Source organism: Papio anubis, chromosome 9, assembly GCF_008728515.1.
Source record: "Papio anubis isolate 15944 chromosome 9, Panubis1.0, whole genome shotgun sequence".
Classification (NCBI taxonomy): domain Eukaryota; kingdom Metazoa; phylum Chordata; class Mammalia; order Primates; family Cercopithecidae; genus Papio; species Papio anubis.
The window spans coordinates 99,583,508-99,601,159 of record NC_044984.1 but is presented as its reverse complement, the minus strand read 5'-3'; the positions used below and the strand labels follow the sequence as shown (position 1 = coordinate 99,601,159).

Genomic DNA, 17,652 nt, shown 5'->3' with positions numbered 1-17,652 from the left:
TCTGGGAGGCTGAGGCGGGCGGATCACGAGGTCAGGAAATTAAGACCATTCTGGCGAACACAGTGAAACCCCGTCTCTATTAAAAATACAAAAAATTAGCTGGGCGTGGTAGCACGTGCCTATAGTCCCAGCTACTTGGGAGACTGAGGCAGGAAAATGGCCTGAACCTGGGAGGCAGAGGTTGCAGTGAGCCGAGATTGCACCATTGCACTCCAGCCCGAACGACAGAGCGAGACTCCACCTCAAAAAAAAAAAAAAAAAAAAAGGTGAAGCTTTTCCCCGCTTGCTTTGAGATCCCCTGTGTTCATGTCACTTGAGGCTAAGGAACAATGATAGAACTGGCATAAACTCTACTTAAGATCAGTTTGGCAGCACTAAAACTTAATGAATAAAAAATAACAAGTAATACATTCATTTGCTTGCATAAAGGGAAACCTTGATTAAACAAAGCAGGAATTTTAGTGCTTTTTAGTGTTGCTCATCTATCATTGCATAGGAAGCTAAAACATGCTTGCTGCAGTCATCTGCTAATTATTCAGTCCTCACTGAATGCCTTAGCATTTTTTTTGAAGAGTTTTCTCTAAATAAAATCATTAGAAGTGAGCAGAATGTCATTTGAAAAACAAACTCCAAGTCTGTTTGAAAGAAGATAATCATCTCCTAAGACCTGTGTTGTCAGATTTATGTCTTTCAGGTTTGCTTGTGGGAGGCAGAACTAGAATCGAGAGTGCCCAGCAGCATTAATGACAGTGGCCTCCGCTAATGCAGAGTGACCCCAAATGTGGATGAGTAGTATTTGCCCAGGATGGTGATTTTTTTAAGTGGAATAAAACTGCTCATTAGTAGTAAGGAGGAGTCTTCTTAGTATCTTGAAAAAAGTTAAACATCCTTTTCTGATGCCACCAGGACATCCCTTTGAAGTATTTGGCCCCAGGTCATACCTGAGTCAACATCAGACCAAATTAGAATCTGACCTCCCCTCTGCTCCCACCATCTGCCTAGACAGTGGTGGTTTAGCTTACATTTCTCAACCTTTATTTACTCACCAACACAAGTACGTAATCTGAATGAAGAGAACACAAGAGATATTAAGGAAACTACTTAACATTGATAAGTAAAGAAACCTAAAACTTGACTCCAATGAGAAGTAAAAGATGGGAGAGAGAGAAAAAGAAAAATGCAAGCGGGAAAGGGCAGAAAGCAGCCTGATACCGACAGAGAATGAATGACGCGAAGAGAATTGAAAAGCTGGAGGCAGTTTGGAGGCAAATTGAAAACCAGTATAACCAATATAGATGTGAATGGCTTGGCTTTGTTTGATAAAATGAAAATGGATTGTTTCAGAATTGTAGAAAGTGTCACTTTCTTTTAGGTATCGATCGTTGTGTTTTTAAGTTTCTAACCTTGGACAGTCACTGCTCTCAACGATCTTTTTGGATTTTTGGTCTTGGGCTTGGTTCAGCCATCTCTGTGCATGGTGGGCGTGGCACTCACTTGGAGTAATAGTTATTGGTGTTGGCCTGTCGCAAGTACAGTATGCTAGATTGTGTCACATTTTTCATTAATACAAGCACCCCATATTCCTTTGGCCAGTGGTGACTCCAGTAAGTCTGATATTAAAATGGCAACACAGGAAGCTTCTGGGTTCTGGCTGTAGAAAGACGTATTAAGACACTCTATTTGGGGGCTGAGGCATCAGAACTGAAGTTTATACTCCAGGTCTCCATGAAAAGTACCTGTCCACTGCACTGTCCAGCCCACCTCCCCGGCGTGCGCTCTCCCTCACAGACCCTGAGCACTATGTGGAGATTCAGGACTGCTCGGGCAGTGAGCGTCACTGGGTGTGGAGTATGGTTGAAGCCCATATGTTCCAGGGAGCCCAGGTCCCAGCCTCTGGGCCAGGCCTGTGAGAGCTGGGGACTGAGGGTGCAGGGGCTTCTCTTGCACGCATATTCTCTTATTTTTGGGGGAAAGTGCAGAGCTCTGGGTTGGCATGTTTTATTTTTCATTGCTCTAAGACGGTCCCTTTTCTCCTTTTCAGAAGTAAGCACTTTAAAGGATCTATTTGGACTCGCTAGCCATGGTAGGCACCTTCTCCATTCCTGGTGTGTGGGTGTGTGGGTGTGTGGGCTTCCTGTGGCGGGGAGGAGACCCCCAATGAATGTTCTTCCCTTTCGACCCTGACCCTCCTGAGTGCTCAGATGTCTGTTTATTTTTAGAGCATGACCTCTCAATGGCCAAATACAGCAGGCTGCCTAAGAAAAAGGAGAATGAGAAGGTAAGATTACTTTACATGTCGTTTTTCACTCCATTTGCATAAAGGCCTTTCACGCCTTCCTCTTGTGAATTTATGGCATAAAAATTCACAAGTGTCTTTTTTTTTTTTTTTTAATATACATGGACTTTTAAAATTATTCATTCCTAATCTCATGAGTAGGCCTCCACTTCTCTATTCTGTCTTTTCAAACTGGTTTATTAAACACCAGCTTAGAGCCATTGTAAGATTGTGATCACACAGGGGTTTTAACTTCAGCTTGCTGCCTCGTCTGACTCATTTATCACCCAGGTCACGTGAACTCCTTGCCCCAGGTGTTGACTCTGATTCTTTAACCCATGCTTTCCAGGACCTTGGCTACTCTCGATAATATTGACTACTTTCATGCATATAGCTTTTTACTTCTGTTACATGATTTCCTTGGGCTAAATTATTTCCTTGGCATACATTCTCATGAGTGAACTAGAATGTCTGTGGCCTTCTTCAGTATGTGCTGCCATATTGTTATCCTGAAGGACTGCAGGACTGACATTGCACTGTTCCGGGAGAATACTGGCTTCACCTCACTGCGGCCTCAGAGCACTGAGATGCTGTTTCTTGCGTATTTTTAATTTGGATTTTTTAGAAAGTTGAGGTGCAGCCTTATTGGTGTTTTGTTTTATTTGTCACAAAAATGGTTATTTGTCACAAAAAAGGTTATAATGCCTAAACACACACGTTTTGAAGAGTACGCTTTTACAGAATTGTCATGTACAGTAGACAACTTGAAGTTTTCCTTTCACCTTTTAACCAGGTGAAGACTGAAGTTGGAAAAGAGGTGGCCGCAGCCCGGCGGAAGCAGCACCTCTCCTCCCTGCAGTACTACTGTGCCCTCAACGCGCTGCAGTACAGAAAGCGGATGGCCATGATGGAGCCCATGATAGGCTTTGCCCACGGACAGGTAGGGGAGTCCCTTCCTGAGGGCTAAAACCTAAGCCAGCTGTGGCGTTCTGCTGAGAGAGCACTTAGGAGAAACTGAAGCATCATCCATCATAGAAAGAAATATAAATGCACAATGTCCCTGGCAACTTTGTGGGATTCAGCACTGGGACAGCTTCCAGTTGAGCTGGGCCATCTTCAACTGGACATGCACTGGCCTCAAGTTAGGCCATATGTTCGGGAAATGAGGCCTGGGTCCCAAGCCTCTCTTGGGAAAGAGCCTATGTGGCCGTTTTTTCTAATCCAAATGAAAGCCAGCTGGGTGCAGCTCTCCTAGAAGCAGCTCCCGCCGGGGTTGGGATAGCTCACCTGTCACCCAGGACTCCCGGCACTCCTTGCTGCTCTGTAGTAAGACCCCCGTCTGCTGGCTTCTCAGGCAGCACCTCTCCTAGGTGATCCCCAGCACCTAAACATCTGGGCATGGGGAGACGTTGCCAGTGCTTTATGAGGTCTTCTGTATTCATTGGGTTTCTATCCTCCTATTTAATGGCTGACTGAATATTTATCTTGAGAGGCTCTACTCTAAGGATGGGGACTTGACTACAGGGGCACCAGTGCGGCAGGGACAAGAGTGACTGTGAGTGTGAGGCTGATGGCACCAGCCCCTCACTTTCCACCCCGTCCTGCATTTGCCTCACTTGCGTTGTCTCCAGAGCCATCCTTTGGCCCGTGAGAAAGGCACCCAGGAATCTTCTCTCAGCTGACAATCTAGGAACAGAAGGGGATGTGAGGAAGCAAAATGTTGTTAAGAAAGTCACCAACTTAAAAATACCTGATATATGAACATCTAATACTTCTGTAATACATTTTTAAGGCACGTATATTAAAAAACAAAAACCTCACGTCAGTGTCATTCAACAAAAAGGGGAATGAGAGAAGAGCTTTAACCCATTTCCTGTTCAGAGAAAAAAAGTGCCGCTCACTGCCAGCACAGTACCCTCAGGGCAAATGGGAAAGGGGTTCGGAAAATACCCAAGCTCAGTTGTCTTCCTTTTTAGTCTAGTTGTTAGATTGTTGAATGGTGAGTTCACTAGAGTCAGCCTATGCGTTTGGAAGTGATATTTAAATAGAGCGATAGAGTCTTTCTGTGTCATCTGAGTGAAGTAGCACCACCCAGCTGTGGGCGTCAGTCTTCAGCAGATCTTGGGAGCTGTCCAGGTGCTTATGGTGGGCACTTGTGCACACAGGTGTGCAGTAACTCATACTGTTGCCCTCCTCTCCCCTGCAGGCCGTATCGCAGCTAGCGGATGGCCTCGCCATATTAGAGAATGCCAGGGCTCTCTTTGTTCTCTTTAGTTAACCCCTCCTGGATTGACGCCATCCCCCTGGGACCGTAACCTTGCTCAGTCAGAGCCCTAGGGTCAGGAAGGGTCTCAGATCTAGCGTCTCAGAAGGATGAGCAGCTCCAGTCCTGAGCGGTCAGTGCTGTAGAACTTGCTTGATAAGAGGGTGTCCTGCAAGGCCTACAGGACAAGCTTGACACCAGCTGGTTTCATTCTTGTTCATGGCCAAGGACTACCTCATTGCTCCCAGCCTGGACTCTCTAAGTGAGTGCTCTGGCCACAGAGGGAGAAGAGGAGCTGTGGGTACCATAGCACACATGTAGCCCCAGTCCTGGGGGAACAGCAGAGCACACCACCATTATTGAGTGGCAGGAGCATCATTGTTGAGAGCTGAGAATGGCATCTTTTGTTTTTCATATCCAGATATCAAGGCACAAGACCAAGTAGGCCCTTTCCCTATGGATTATTTTAAAATGCAGATGAAAACAATAGCTCCTTCTCCTAGACAAGTTTGTCGCCTGGCACTGTGGGGTCATCTTCTGGATGATTCAGAAGCATTAGCTCTCCTCCTGCCTCATCCAACCTTGGCAATCAGGGTTTATTGAGCCCCGGCATCTGTGAGCTGATGGTTCTGTGAACATAGCACTTCCTGCTGCTCACGAAGGCACATGTGGTGGAGACTCACCAGGCTTCTCGGCACCACCCACCTTTGTGGAGGTGTGGGGACTCCATTCCTGCCTTCTCCAGCCCTTGAAGTCATGTTGGGTCCTCATGCCTGCAAACTGAGGCTCTGTAATCGGTGCGCAGGTTTTTGAGAACAGAACAGTGACCTCCAGTGTCATTCTGACGGGACAGGCCGTGATGTGGCTGTAGAGCCGGCATCTTACCTGGCCTTCCGTTCATCCATTCGCCCACTTTCCTTAGGGATTATGTGAGCCCCTGCCCTAAGGAGCTTGCAGAATAGTAGAGGAGCTAAGACATGGCCTAGGAGTCTAAATTCCAAAGGAGTTCAGGGAGGGGAAGGGGAGAGAGGCCACCACGACATTGTGCCATTGGAAATGCAGAGTGCTGATTTAACCGATTAATAATATTAAATGATTAATATTCATTTTGATATTTAACATTTCAGGAGTTCCAAATGGCATTTCCAGTGGTGATCTCTGTATGATTCAAAGATCATGGGACCAGAAGAGCCCCGTGCATGTATCACCTGGTTAGGATGACCACAGTCATCCGTTTTTAACCTGTGATAACTAAGTACATTAGAATACATGCTTTCCCAGGGTGTCTGGGGAGTCGATGCAAAGCCGTCAGAACTATGCTGAGAATACCTGCTAGCCTCTTCAGGGTCAGAGGTCGATGTTGGTGCCCGCCATGCCAGGAAAGAGAGGCTTCCAGGTCAGACAGATGAGCTGGGTTAATGTGTGAGAGAATACCCTTGCTCACACGGAACGTTTTCTCTCTTTTCTATCATCTAGGCTTGCACCTGTTACTGTTACCTCTCAACCAGCAGACATAGAAAATGGAGCAGTTCATACCTAGTGGGCAGATTTGTAAAAGTCATGGCTGTAGAAGAATGGAAACTGGAGCTGCTCAGGGTGGGATGATGCAGATGCCACTAGTACACAGAGATGTTCTTCTTCCCTCTCCCGTACCCCTGCCCTCCTGGGTTTGTCAGGGGACCCAGACTTTCTGGGAAGTGAATATTAGACAGGAGTCACAGGAAGTAAGGAATCCCTTCCCTGGGCACCCAAAGCCAGCAACCGTGGTTTCAGTTTCAAAGTGCATCGTGTTCAGGTGTAGACTCAGGAGAGATGCTGCCAGTGCCGCGTGCGAGGCGGGCCAGCCGGCTGTGATGGCTGCCCTCACACTGCCTGTCTCACCTTCAGTGAGGTCAGTGATCACTTCCCTGGATGATTTTCAGAATATTTTATATCTTTCAGATTAACTTTTTTAAGAAGGGAGCAGAGATGTTTTCCAAGCATATGGACAGCTTTTTATCCTCCGTTGCAGACATGGTTCAAAGGTAATGCTGCACTCCGGCCGGCTCTTGTGTGCCCCTTGCCTTTCCTGCTGCTCTGACATCTCTGGGAGGTCGGGGGAGGGTTCTAACTGTGGAGGGCCGCACAGAGCCTCTGTCCACCCAGAAATGCTCAGTAACAGGCCCTCATCTTAGCCGCCAATATTCATAAATATCTGGGGCACCCTGGCGGAGTTTTCTCCGGATCTCTTGTTGTGAATGTTGGAGTTTCACATGTTACATGCCTGGGAGTCCAGCTTAGCTTTGCTGTGGTTTTAGAAGAGCTCTTGGCTTTCTTTGAGAGTACGTGGGAGTAGCAGGTGGAAGTGCTGTCACTTTTCAGGAAACTCTGACCAGCGCATTAATTTATAATAGACAAAGGAGGGATAGAGCCTTTTTGGAATTAATTTTTAAAACTGCATGTGCTTATTTTAAGAAATACAACGTCACTCTCTTCAGTAGCTGAGTAACTGCCACACTTACCGGAGGCTGTGGCCGCCCTGCCACCCGCCCTCCCCAGCTTCCATGACGGGGAGCTCTGCGGGGGGCCCTGGCCCCTGCAGCCTCAGGCTTGGTCCATCCGGAGCACGGCGTGGGCTTCCCAAGTGCTTGCCACGAGTTCTGGAGTGTAGAAATAGGTCTGTGTGTGTGTGTGTGTGTGTGGAGTTGACAAATAGACAAAATGGAAGTAATAGGAATTTTATTTCATGTGGATACATGAAGAGAAAGTTGCTCATTTTCTTGAAGATGTTGCGTTTCACCACACCTCATGAAGGCTAACCAAGGGAACTGATCTAGGTAGAAGTTTATCTGAAATGCTCCAAAAATAATCAGTCCCAAGAAAAACCAGTGCTGAGCATTGAGACAGACGCAAAGGGAGTCGAGAGCATGTACCCCTTCCTGAAGGTCACTGAGCTGTTTTGCTCTGAATAATTGGCAGCAGTGAGTGATGTAGCTTTTATTTATAATTATGCTAGAAACCAACTTGTGAAATCTGATTGCAGTTTCTTGCCTTTTAATTTGTTTGGTTCTTAGCCCCTGGGAATGTCAGGAGGAGGTAGAAGATGAGAGGCTATTAAATGGTCACTTTGTAAAACGATCCTCTCTCCCTCATCTTTCACTGTCTCTTCCTCATCCTGCTTTAACTCTCAGAATTCCTCGGCCTTCTATGTTTCTGGAAGAACCATCATCTATGCCTCAATTTTTTTCACACACCTGATTATTTTCTGAATGGCTGGGAGGACATCTGTGCCCATGCGTGTGAGATGTCGTGGTTTCCTCTTTCTGCAGATCTTAGAGCCTGTGTCTTCCCTTCTTGTCAGCATTTCCATGAACCATTATTAGGCCAACCCAAGTATAGCACCAGCCATCCTGAGAGAACCACAACCCGGGCATTAACGTCAGAGGCTGCGCCTGGGCTACACGGCCTTCTCTGTGCAGGCTGGGGCTGGCTCTGTGAGTCACCCCCTCTGTCTGACAAGCTGTATTTAGGTATGGGGTGACAGGCAGCTGGTGGGGTTTCCAAACTGAACCTTGCAGTACTTGATTCGAATAACTAAAGTACTGTTTTGAGTGCTACTTTTCCTGTAAGTTTTCATTTCATGTTGGTGAGTAAATATGACCGCTCTTCTCCAAACCAAGGGGTGGTTTTGCTGCCGCATTGCCATGCATGAGCGGCCAGCCCACCCAGGGAGGCCTCAGAGCAGGATCTGGTGGTGGCCTTGAAGCTGTGCAGCCCTTCCTCGGGGGATGATGCCACAGGTGCTCTGTGCTTTCACGGTGGGGGTGGATTCAGAACCCAGTGGTGGGACTCCAGATAGCACGGCATGGTTTCCAGCCACCCCACAGAGCTTTCTTTATCCCCTAACCCTATAGTGATACAGTTCTACCTTTCTGCAGCTCATATCTATAGATGAACAGATACATAATTGTGTGTGTGTGTGTGTGTGTATATACATGCTTTTTTTTTTAATATCTGTGAAGAGAACCGGTTGAAAGCAATTAATTTTAACCCTGTTCCTTTGGTTCCCGGGAACCTTGGATGAGCTCCCAGTGTTTGAGCCTGAGTCTGTGTGGGGCAGGGGAGAAGGGGAAGGCAGGTCAGCTACTAAAAATCTCCTGGGGTTGTACACAAGATGCCACGTTGGTGCCCGTGTCCTTCTGGGGACGGGGTCCTTCTTTTGTATCACATCTTCAAAGAGGTTTCTCACCCATAAAAGCTGACCCTGAGCTCTTGACAGGCTCTTGCTCCTTCCTCCTCCTTCTCCCCTCCCCCTTCCTCCTTCCCTGTCCTATGTGCTGAGCTTGGTCTTCCACGTTCCATTCTCTCAGCCAGGGCAGTGACAAGCAGGCGAAGCTAATCAAGTTTGTCCTCCAGCTTACCTGTCCTAAGGCCACCAATGGTAGAGTCCCCCATCATCCCAGTCAAATGTCAGAAAAGCCAAAATTGAGCTGCATTAAAGACGAGGAGCTGACCAGGAGCGGAGGCTCACGGCCGTAATCCTAACACTCTGGGAGGCCGAGGTGGGTGGGTCAGTTGAGGCCAGGAGTTCAAAACCAGCCTGGCCAACATGGTGAAACCCCTTCTCTACTAAAAATACAAAAATTAGCTGGGTATGGTGGTGCATGCTTGTAATCCCAGCTGTTTGGGAGACTGAGGCATGGGAATCGCTTGAACCCAGGAGGCGGAGGTTGTAGCGAGCCAAAGCAAGAGTCTAGACAGACAGACAGACAGACAGACAGATAGATAGATAGGGAGTGGGAAAATATGGAATGCCCAAGCCAACATTCCTTAATTACAGAAGAGAGACAATCCTGAGGTGCTCATGTGGAGAAACACTGGCCCCCCGTTTGCTTCTGATTTTAACCCTGTGATTGCCGTGTCTCCTGTGACACAGTGCAGAGGAAGCCTCCTCTAAAGTGTGATTTCTCAGATGGATGGGCCCTGTTGGGCAGACTGTCACAACTGGGTGGGGTGGCCTGGTGAGGTCTAGCTTAGTAGGGGTAAAGGGCAGCCACCATTTCCACACCTCAGCACATGAAAGCCAGGGGCTAATGTCCCAGAGCCAGGCCATCTGTCCACTTACCCCTGTGTGGGCAGCCCTCGGCCTGCTAGCCCATGCAGCCTCGGGGCAGATCTGTGGCTGTTAGAAAAGGAAAAGCATTGCCTTTGGCTTTGTGGTTACACCTTAGTACCACTTCCTGATCATTTTCCTGTCAGCACTGCTCCTGCCTGAACCAAGAGCAGGGGAGGCCTGACTACCATTTCATTCCTTCCTTTTTGGAACTTGCTTAGGCTGCCTGTGTGAGCAGCCCTGGAGGAGGGGCTTCTCAAAGCTTTTCTCCAAAAATGTGCATTAGTGGTGCTAAGCATGGATACCTCTGTCAGCAGCAAAACTGTTCAGCTGGGTTCAAGCATAGGTCAGTGGCATTCCTTAGGTTCTGTTTTAAAACAGCAGTCATATAGACACATTTACTACTGCAAAATTGAGTCCCTGTGATTCATAGTTTTCAGGGCCTAAGGGTAGAGGGTTGTGGCCTTGTAGGAGGCTGGCAGCTCCATCTGTAAGGCCGGAAGCTTGGCGGGGGTGGAGTGATGGCTGCCAGTGGCTTCTTAGTAGTGCTGGGTTGGCCAGCAGTGAGTAACTGACCCAACACCTTCTGTCTTAAGCATTCAGGTAGAACTGGAAGCTGAGGCGGAAAAGATGCGGGTGTCCCAGCAAGAATTCCTTTCTGTTGATGAATCTGTTTACACTCCAGACTCTGATGTGGCCGCACCACAGATCAACAGGAACCTCATCCAGAAGGCTGGTTACCTTAATCTCAGAAAGTGAGAACGCCACCGTTTGCCTCTTTTTCTGAAATCAGTTTTCCCTAAGAAGTGGCTGAAAAGCAATCTTACATGCCCCATTAAAGTCGGAGGGAGGTGGGCGGGTGAGACTGGGAAGAACTCCCATCACAGCACCCCTCCCACTTGCAACATAGGAAACCTCTGGGGCCCAGGCACTGAACTGCACTAAGAGATGGGGCTGGAATGAGTCCTCTAAGAGCCCGGTGCTGTAGACTCCAGGACACTGTGGCCCACCCTTGTCTCTGGTCACTGTGGCCATGTGCAAACAGACCACTCTTAACTGTTACCATCCTGGACCACTGACATTTTTTATCCCGTCATGCCACTTCCCCCACACCAGCTGGCGGGTGAGAGCCATGTGCTGGAGACCTACCCGCGAGCCAGAGGCAGCGTCAGAAGGCTTTTAGAGGCAGTTCGATTCATACTGATTGGGTCACACATTTACCACTCGGGTCTCTAAGCGTCCATTTTGAATGGAAGGGATGATCAGGTTTAAGTGCTTCTGTGAGCACAGAGGATATTGTCATGGTGTGGTGTGAAAAGCACTGACTTTGGAATCAGACAGCCCAGCTGGGCTGAGCCTTGATCTCTTCATGTGTAAAATGCAGCTGATAACCGCACCTGCTTTATGAAGTTAGATTGAATGTGTTCATCCCTCCCAGGCAGTGAGCACTCAGATGTCAGCCGCTGCCATTTGGGGAAATTACTGGGACAGGAAAACCAGTGCCTTTGGACATAGTTGCTACTCTGTAAATACTGAGCCAAGTAAAGTATTTGAAAACCCCCAGTGGAGGGTCCATGGAGAGGAACTGCCAGCTGTTAGCAGGCTGGAGCACCTCTAAGGTCTGTGAACTTGCAGCGATCACAAGCTAAATGTCCCCTGGAGTTCTGCAGGCGTAGAAAACCCACTGGGTTCTGTTGTTACTTGCCAGGAACTAGATTTTCCTTTTGTAAGCAGCCCACAAAACAAGAATGACCTTCAGTTAAAGCAAATCTGTTGAGAGCCTCCTAGGACCGGTGGGTGCTGTGGGCTAAGGCAGCCCTGAGTAGATTCAGAGCAGCTCAGCTCCAGGTCTCAGAGAAATGATTCTCCAGGTGTTCAGTTCTTCATGGTGGTGGACTAATTCTAGTTCCATCTCCCGGTTTAGTAGTCAGCGTGTGGCTGCAGTGCGGGGTCGGCCCTGGGACTGGTATCTCCCTTGGAAGCAGAGCCCATGATCTCCCAGATCATTCTAGCGAAATTGTACCCTTCTGCTGCTCTTTCCACTTGAATGGGCAGTTTTGCTTTAATGTTATAAAGAAACACATTATTTCTTTCTTTTTTTTTTTTTTTTTTGAGATGGAGTCTCGCTCTATAGCCCAAGCTAGAGTGCAGTAGCACCATCTTGGCTCACTGCAACCTCTGCCTCCTGGGTTCAAGCAATTCTCTGTCTCAGCCTCCTGAGTAGCTGGGACCACAGATGCCTGCCACCACAACTGGCTAATTTTTTTGTATTTTTAGTAGAGACAGGGTTTCACTATCTTGGCCAGGCTGGTCTTGAACTCCTGACCTTGGAAACACATTATTTCTAAAATGCCACCAGTACCCATAACGAGGCAGCAAAACTTAGAGGTGCGGCTGGTGCTTTCTGGTACTAATGGGCTTTTTAAAACAACTCACAGCAAAACAGGGCTGGTCACTACCACCTGGGAGAGGCTTTATTTCTTCACCCAAGGCGGGAATCTGATGTGTCAGCCCAGGGGAGCTGTGGCTGGAGGTTTGATCCAGGACCTGGACAACTGCTCAGTAATGGCCGTGGATTGTGAAGACCGGCGCTACTGCTTCCAGATCACCACACCCAATGGAAAATCGTATGTCTCACGCGTTTTATTTGGGAGGAGAACGAGTATAGTGGTTTCACCCGTGCCAGGGGCCTCCTAGTTCATTCCTACGTGCCAGCCCTCTGTGGGAGAGGCCCCAGTCTGGGTATTGTTTACCTTTCAGGAGGATGATTTTCTGCTCTCTTTAAACAAGCCCGCGTGACCCATAAGGGATCCAGCCTGTCTTATCCCATATGGAGATAAGTGAGGGTTTGTCTGTAGCTTTGGAGATGACCTACATGTGTGAGACAGCAACAGAAGTCGTGCGTGTTAGCACAGATTCTGAGAGAGAGAGAAGGCTGTAGCGACTCCTAGCCTGTTGTAAAGAAGCATGTGTGTTTGGATTGTGGCAGGGGAGGGTAACTGTATTTTGGTAAGGACGACCTTCCTGAGAAGGCCATTTTTCCAGCAGAAGCGGGAGTTGTGAGAAGTGCACTCCGCTGCAGCAGTATTGGCGGCTGCCATGCTGTTCCCACACGCCCTGTGTACCTGAGGGGCCCCAAAGAGGTGGTACTTTAACAATCCACAGCCTGTGGTCGTTCACAGTAGATCCCGTCCCAGTGGGATCCCCTCTCAGAGCGGTGGTTTTTAAACTGCCCCAAGGAGTTCGGAGTCCCATGGAGGGGCTTCAGGGTTCACCTGCCTGGGGAGAGGAGTGGCCCTGCCCGTCATCAGAGCTGCTCTTCTGGCATTGCATTCTATTAAGATTTGACCTGAACCGCAGGGGGGCGCGGTGGGGACGGCGTTGGGATGATGTCTGTCCTCCCAGCTTGGCAGAGCAGCTTTAGACCTCATCCTTCCTGCTTTGGTGATGGGAATGGAGATTCCTGGATGCTCATCATGGTCCTTTGCAGTTACCTCCTCTGGGCCTCACTTTCCTCAGATAGAAAATAGAGATAAGATCTATGTTGCCCCATCTGCCACAGATGAGAGGAACAAGGGAACCGGCAGATGTGGAGTCTCTTTAAAGAGGTAAAGCCTTGGCCGGGCGCGGTGGCTCACGCCTGAAATCCCAGCACTTTGGAAGGCTGAGGCGGGGGGATCACCTGAGCTCAGGAGTTTGAGATCAGCATGACCAGATGTGGAGAAACCCTGTCTCTACTGGAAATACAAAATTGGCCGGGCGCATTAGTGGTGGTGGGCGCCTGTAATCTCAGCTACTTGGGAGGCTGAGGCAGGAGAATCGCTTGAACCCAGGAGGCGGAGGTTGCGGTGTGCTGAGATCACACCATTGCACTCCAGCCTGGGCAACAAGAGCGAAACTCCGTCTCAAAAAAAAAGATAGAGTTAAAGCCTCCACAAAGGTAGGGCAGTATTACTGTTACCTTATTCCCGGGCCTCCATATGCAGACTTTTCAGTTCTGGGAAAGGAGTGAATGGGCTGCCAAGTCCTTCTTTGGGCATGGTGGAGGAGTGGCTGGGCTTGGAGTCCTGGTCATCTTGGATCATTAGAGGAGGTCGACAGATGAATCTCACTGTAGAATCAAAGACTTGGGCTAGAAGATCTGAGTCCCACCTTCTGATCTCATAGAAGAATATGCTGAGGCCCAGGGAAAGGGCCGTGTTTGTCCAAGATCACGTAGTGAATCAGGGAGAGCCAGATCTACAAGCCCGTTTTCTTTTTTTTCTTTTTTTTTTGAGATAGGGTCTTGCCCTGTCACCCAGGCTGGGGTGCAGTGGCACAATCACCACTCACTGCAGCCTCAACCTCCTGGGCTCAATCAGTCCTCCCACTTCAGCCTCCCTAGTAGCTAGGACTATAGGCACACGCCACCACGCCCAGCTAATTTTTGTATTTTTTGTAGAGAGGGGGTTTCGCCATGTTGCCCAGGCTGGTCTCGAATTCCTTGGCTCAAGCCATCCTCCTGCCTCGCCCTCCCAAAGTGCTAGGACTGCAGGCGTGAGCCACTATACCTGGCCCTGGAACCCCATTTTCTTTCCCTCTCATCATGCTGCCTTCGTGGCCCGTTTCCTCCCACACCCCAGCTAAGTTCAGTTTATGTAGAATAATCCCCAGTCACTGAGATCGGGGAAGTACTTAATTACTCAGATGCTTTTGTTTCAGGGGAATAATCCTCCAGGCTGAGAGCAGAAAGGAAAATGAAGAGGTAAAGATTTTGTTTGTCATCCTTCTTTCCTAGTGTGGTGGGTGACTTTGGGATTCAGTATTCTTTTTTAATATCCTCTACAGTGGATATGTGCAATAAACAACATCTCCAGACAGATCTACCTGACCGACAACCCTGAGGTAATTAACAGTCGCCTGCATCTCAGCCCTTTTCTCAACCTGGAAGGTAAGCATCCACCTCCTGGGACTGAGTGTGTCTTCCTGTGGATTTTTAGGCAGTCGCGATCAAGTTGAATCAGACCGCTCTGCAAGCAGTGACTCCCATTACAAGTTTTGGAAAAAAACAAGAAAGCTCATGCCCCAGGTAACTAAAGGACAAAGGAAAACTTGCTTTTGTGGAGCCAAATTATGGATTAGGAATATGAAATGAGTTGTTGCTTAATCCACACAAACCAAGGCATGTTTTTCAGCCTGTTTAACAGAAGCAGTAACGCTGGCTGGGAAAGTTAAACATCTGCCCACGTTCACACCATGTTGTGAGTGGTAGAGCTAGGAGTCAAGCCTGTCTGATGTCAGCAGCCCTGTCCCTTCCACTGGGCCGTGCTGCTGCAGTCCAAGCAAACAGGACATGCATGGAGGGGCCTCCTAGTCAGGAGTTCTCCCCACATTTTCTGTCAGCGTCAACAAAGTAACTGAACGAAAGCAAAATTTTTTTTTTTAAATAAGGAGAAAAAATCACCTTTTATATATCCATATTAATGCCCATAAGTCTGCACATACGGTGATCGTTTTATACATACATTTATTTTGTATTCGCACATACTTTAACTATTTCTACATTTTTCAGAATTGTTCCTTTTAGTAACTACACCCTATTCCATCATTTATTTATTTACTTATTTATTTATTTTTAAATTTTTTTGAGATGGAGTCTCAGTCTGTCACCTAGGCTGGAGTGCAGTGGCGTAATCCCGGCTCACTGCAACCTCCACTTCCCGGGTTCAGGTGATTCTCCTGCCTCATCCTTCCGAGTAGCTGGGATTACAGGTGCCCGCGACCACACCTGGCTAATTTTTGTCTTTTTAGTAGAGATGAGGTTTCACTGTGTTAGCCATGCTGGTCTTGAACTCCTCACCTCAAGTGATCCACCCGCCTCGGCCTCCCAAAGTGCTGGGATTATAGGCATGAGCCACTGTGCCTGGCCCATTCCACCATTTATTAACCATTGATTATTTAGGTTATCTCCCCGGCGTTTACTGTTATCATTTAGAGCAAATATTTTCTTTTTTTTTTTTTTTTTTTGAGATGGAGTCTGGCTCTGTTGCCCAGGCTGGAGTGCAGTGGCCGGATCTCAGCTCACTGCAAGCCCCGCCTCCCGGGTTCACGCCATTCTCCTGCCTCAGCCTCCCGAGTAGCTGGGAGTACAGGCGCCCGCCACCTCGCCCGGCTAATTTTTTTTGTATTTTTAGTAGAGACGGGGTTTCACCATGTTAGCCAGGATGGTCTCGATCTCCTGACCTCGTGATCCGCCCGCCTCGGCCTCCCAAAGTGCTGGGATTACAGGCGTGAGCCACCGCGCCCGGCAGAGCAAACATTTTCATGCATACAGCTTTCCTCATTTTGAATTCTGCTTTAGGATTTATTCCAGGAATCCTACCCTTTGTCTTAATGGGAGTTTCCATCTGGTTAAATGGTAGAGGGCTGTATTTTCATACTAACGAAAGCCTGGCATTAAAGGGTAAATTACAATTATGACTATATTTGGTGTTCGTCTTTTAGTGGCATGGTAGAAAGAACCCCATTACATTTTTTACAAATATCTAATGACCCCAGAAGGAAGTCATTAAAAACTCAGGGTTAAGTAACTTCCCAGGATCTGTGCAGTGTAGAGCCAGTGTTCACACGCTGGGCACTGGGTGCCTGAGAAGGAATGGGAGAAGGTAAGGCCAGAAAATAGGTTTGAGTCTAACTGGAAAGACCTGGGTGCCCTGCTTAGGAGTTACAGGCAGTGGAACAAAACGGAAGGTTTTGGGAAAATGGGCAATGGTCAGAACCAGGGTTAGGAAGACTGTTCTGCACCTGAGTGGGATAAATTGGATACAGGTTGTGGGAAGAAGGGGAGAGTGCAAGACCCAGTAGGATGTTGATGTAGTAGTAGCTGTGAAGCAGAACATGAGAACTTAAACAAGTGTTTTAAAAAAAGAGGAGGAAGAGGCAACAAGTCCGAGAAATATTTCAGCACCGTAACTTAAGGATTTAACAGTTTATACAAGTAGCATGCTTTATGAAATGGAACTCTAAGGTAGACACTACATGAAAGGAAGTGGAACTAAAGTCCATCCAGTCAGTGACGGTTAATCCTGTAGCCTTCTCCTGGGTAAATGTATGTCTTCGCTTTGTAAAGTTACAAAAATGTTTGATACGCACAGTGGAGGGAGTACCAGACCTGCAGTTGAGAGACATGGGTTCTAAGGATAGCCCTGCCTTGTGTTATACACAGCTAGGTGTCCCTGAGTAAGTCAGTAAACGCTCTGGGCCTTTGTCTTCTCAGCCTTGTAACATACAAGGAACTAGCTGACCTCCTAGGACCCTTCTAGCTCTGATATGCCATCTCTCAAGGGTGCTGATGGATAGTTTAGGAGGGTTCGGAATTAGAAGGTGTGATAGGTTTCCTAAAAAGATAATTTGCAGCCCATATTTAATTATTCAGTAACTGATTTTTTCCTCCCCTATTCTAGAATAAGCAAATCACATTCTTAGACCAAAAGGATCCCACAGAAGGGACACAGAACACTCCCTGGGGGGGAAAAATGACTCTAGCCAGCCAGCTGAATTAGCCCAGTGATTGGATGGGGGACAGATGTGGCTGCCAGATGGCCCCAGAGCTGTGGGGAGAGGGCTACTATCTCTGTTACGGTCATCCCACTAAGAATAAAGCAATGTTTTGATGACAGTGGGGGGAAAGAAGCAGAGAAATTGTGTTCTTGGGAACAAACTGCCATTTACTTCTAAGCAAGTATCATATGTGGACTTCCCTCATTCTGCAGTTACTATGTATCTACTGTTCATTCATTTATCCAGCTACTCAACAAATATTTGAATATCTACTATTTGCCCAGGGCTGGCCTAGGTAAGGAAACATAGAGATTACTGGGGAGAACAGGCAAAACGTAAGCACAGACTGAGTTAAAACGAGGGAAGCACTGCGACGTTAAGGAGATGAGGTGCTGTCATGGAGGGTGAAGAGGAGACCTGTGCAGGGCCTGGCTGTGAAGATAATATTCAAGCTGCAAAGTAAAAGACAAGATGTGGCTACTC

General features: G+C 47.9%; 1 protein-coding gene across 4 annotated transcripts in view; it reads left to right on the top strand.

Moving 5' to 3' along the window:
* APPL2 (adaptor protein, phosphotyrosine interacting with PH domain and leucine zipper 2) overlaps positions 1-17,652 on the top strand; it is a 61,994-nt gene that overhangs the window by 26,327 nt on the left and 18,015 nt on the right. For 2 of the 4 annotated variants that reach the window (XM_031650713.1, XM_021922850.2), the window contains 9 exons: positions 2,042-2,083; positions 2,220-2,278; positions 3,069-3,215; positions 6,480-6,562; positions 10,227-10,385; positions 12,069-12,257; positions 14,332-14,374; positions 14,458-14,514; positions 14,610-14,698. In XM_031650713.1, the coding sequence (XP_031506573.1) occupies positions 2,042-2,083; positions 2,220-2,278; positions 3,069-3,215; positions 6,480-6,562; positions 10,227-10,385; positions 12,069-12,257; positions 14,332-14,374; positions 14,458-14,514; positions 14,610-14,698 (868 nt within the window). The remainder of the gene's footprint in view (positions 1-2,041; positions 2,084-2,219; positions 2,279-3,068; positions 3,216-6,479; positions 6,563-10,226; positions 10,386-12,068; positions 12,258-14,331; positions 14,375-14,457; positions 14,515-14,609; positions 14,699-17,652) is intronic. The other 2 variants (XM_031650714.1, XM_031650715.1) reach the window with 2 other exon arrangements.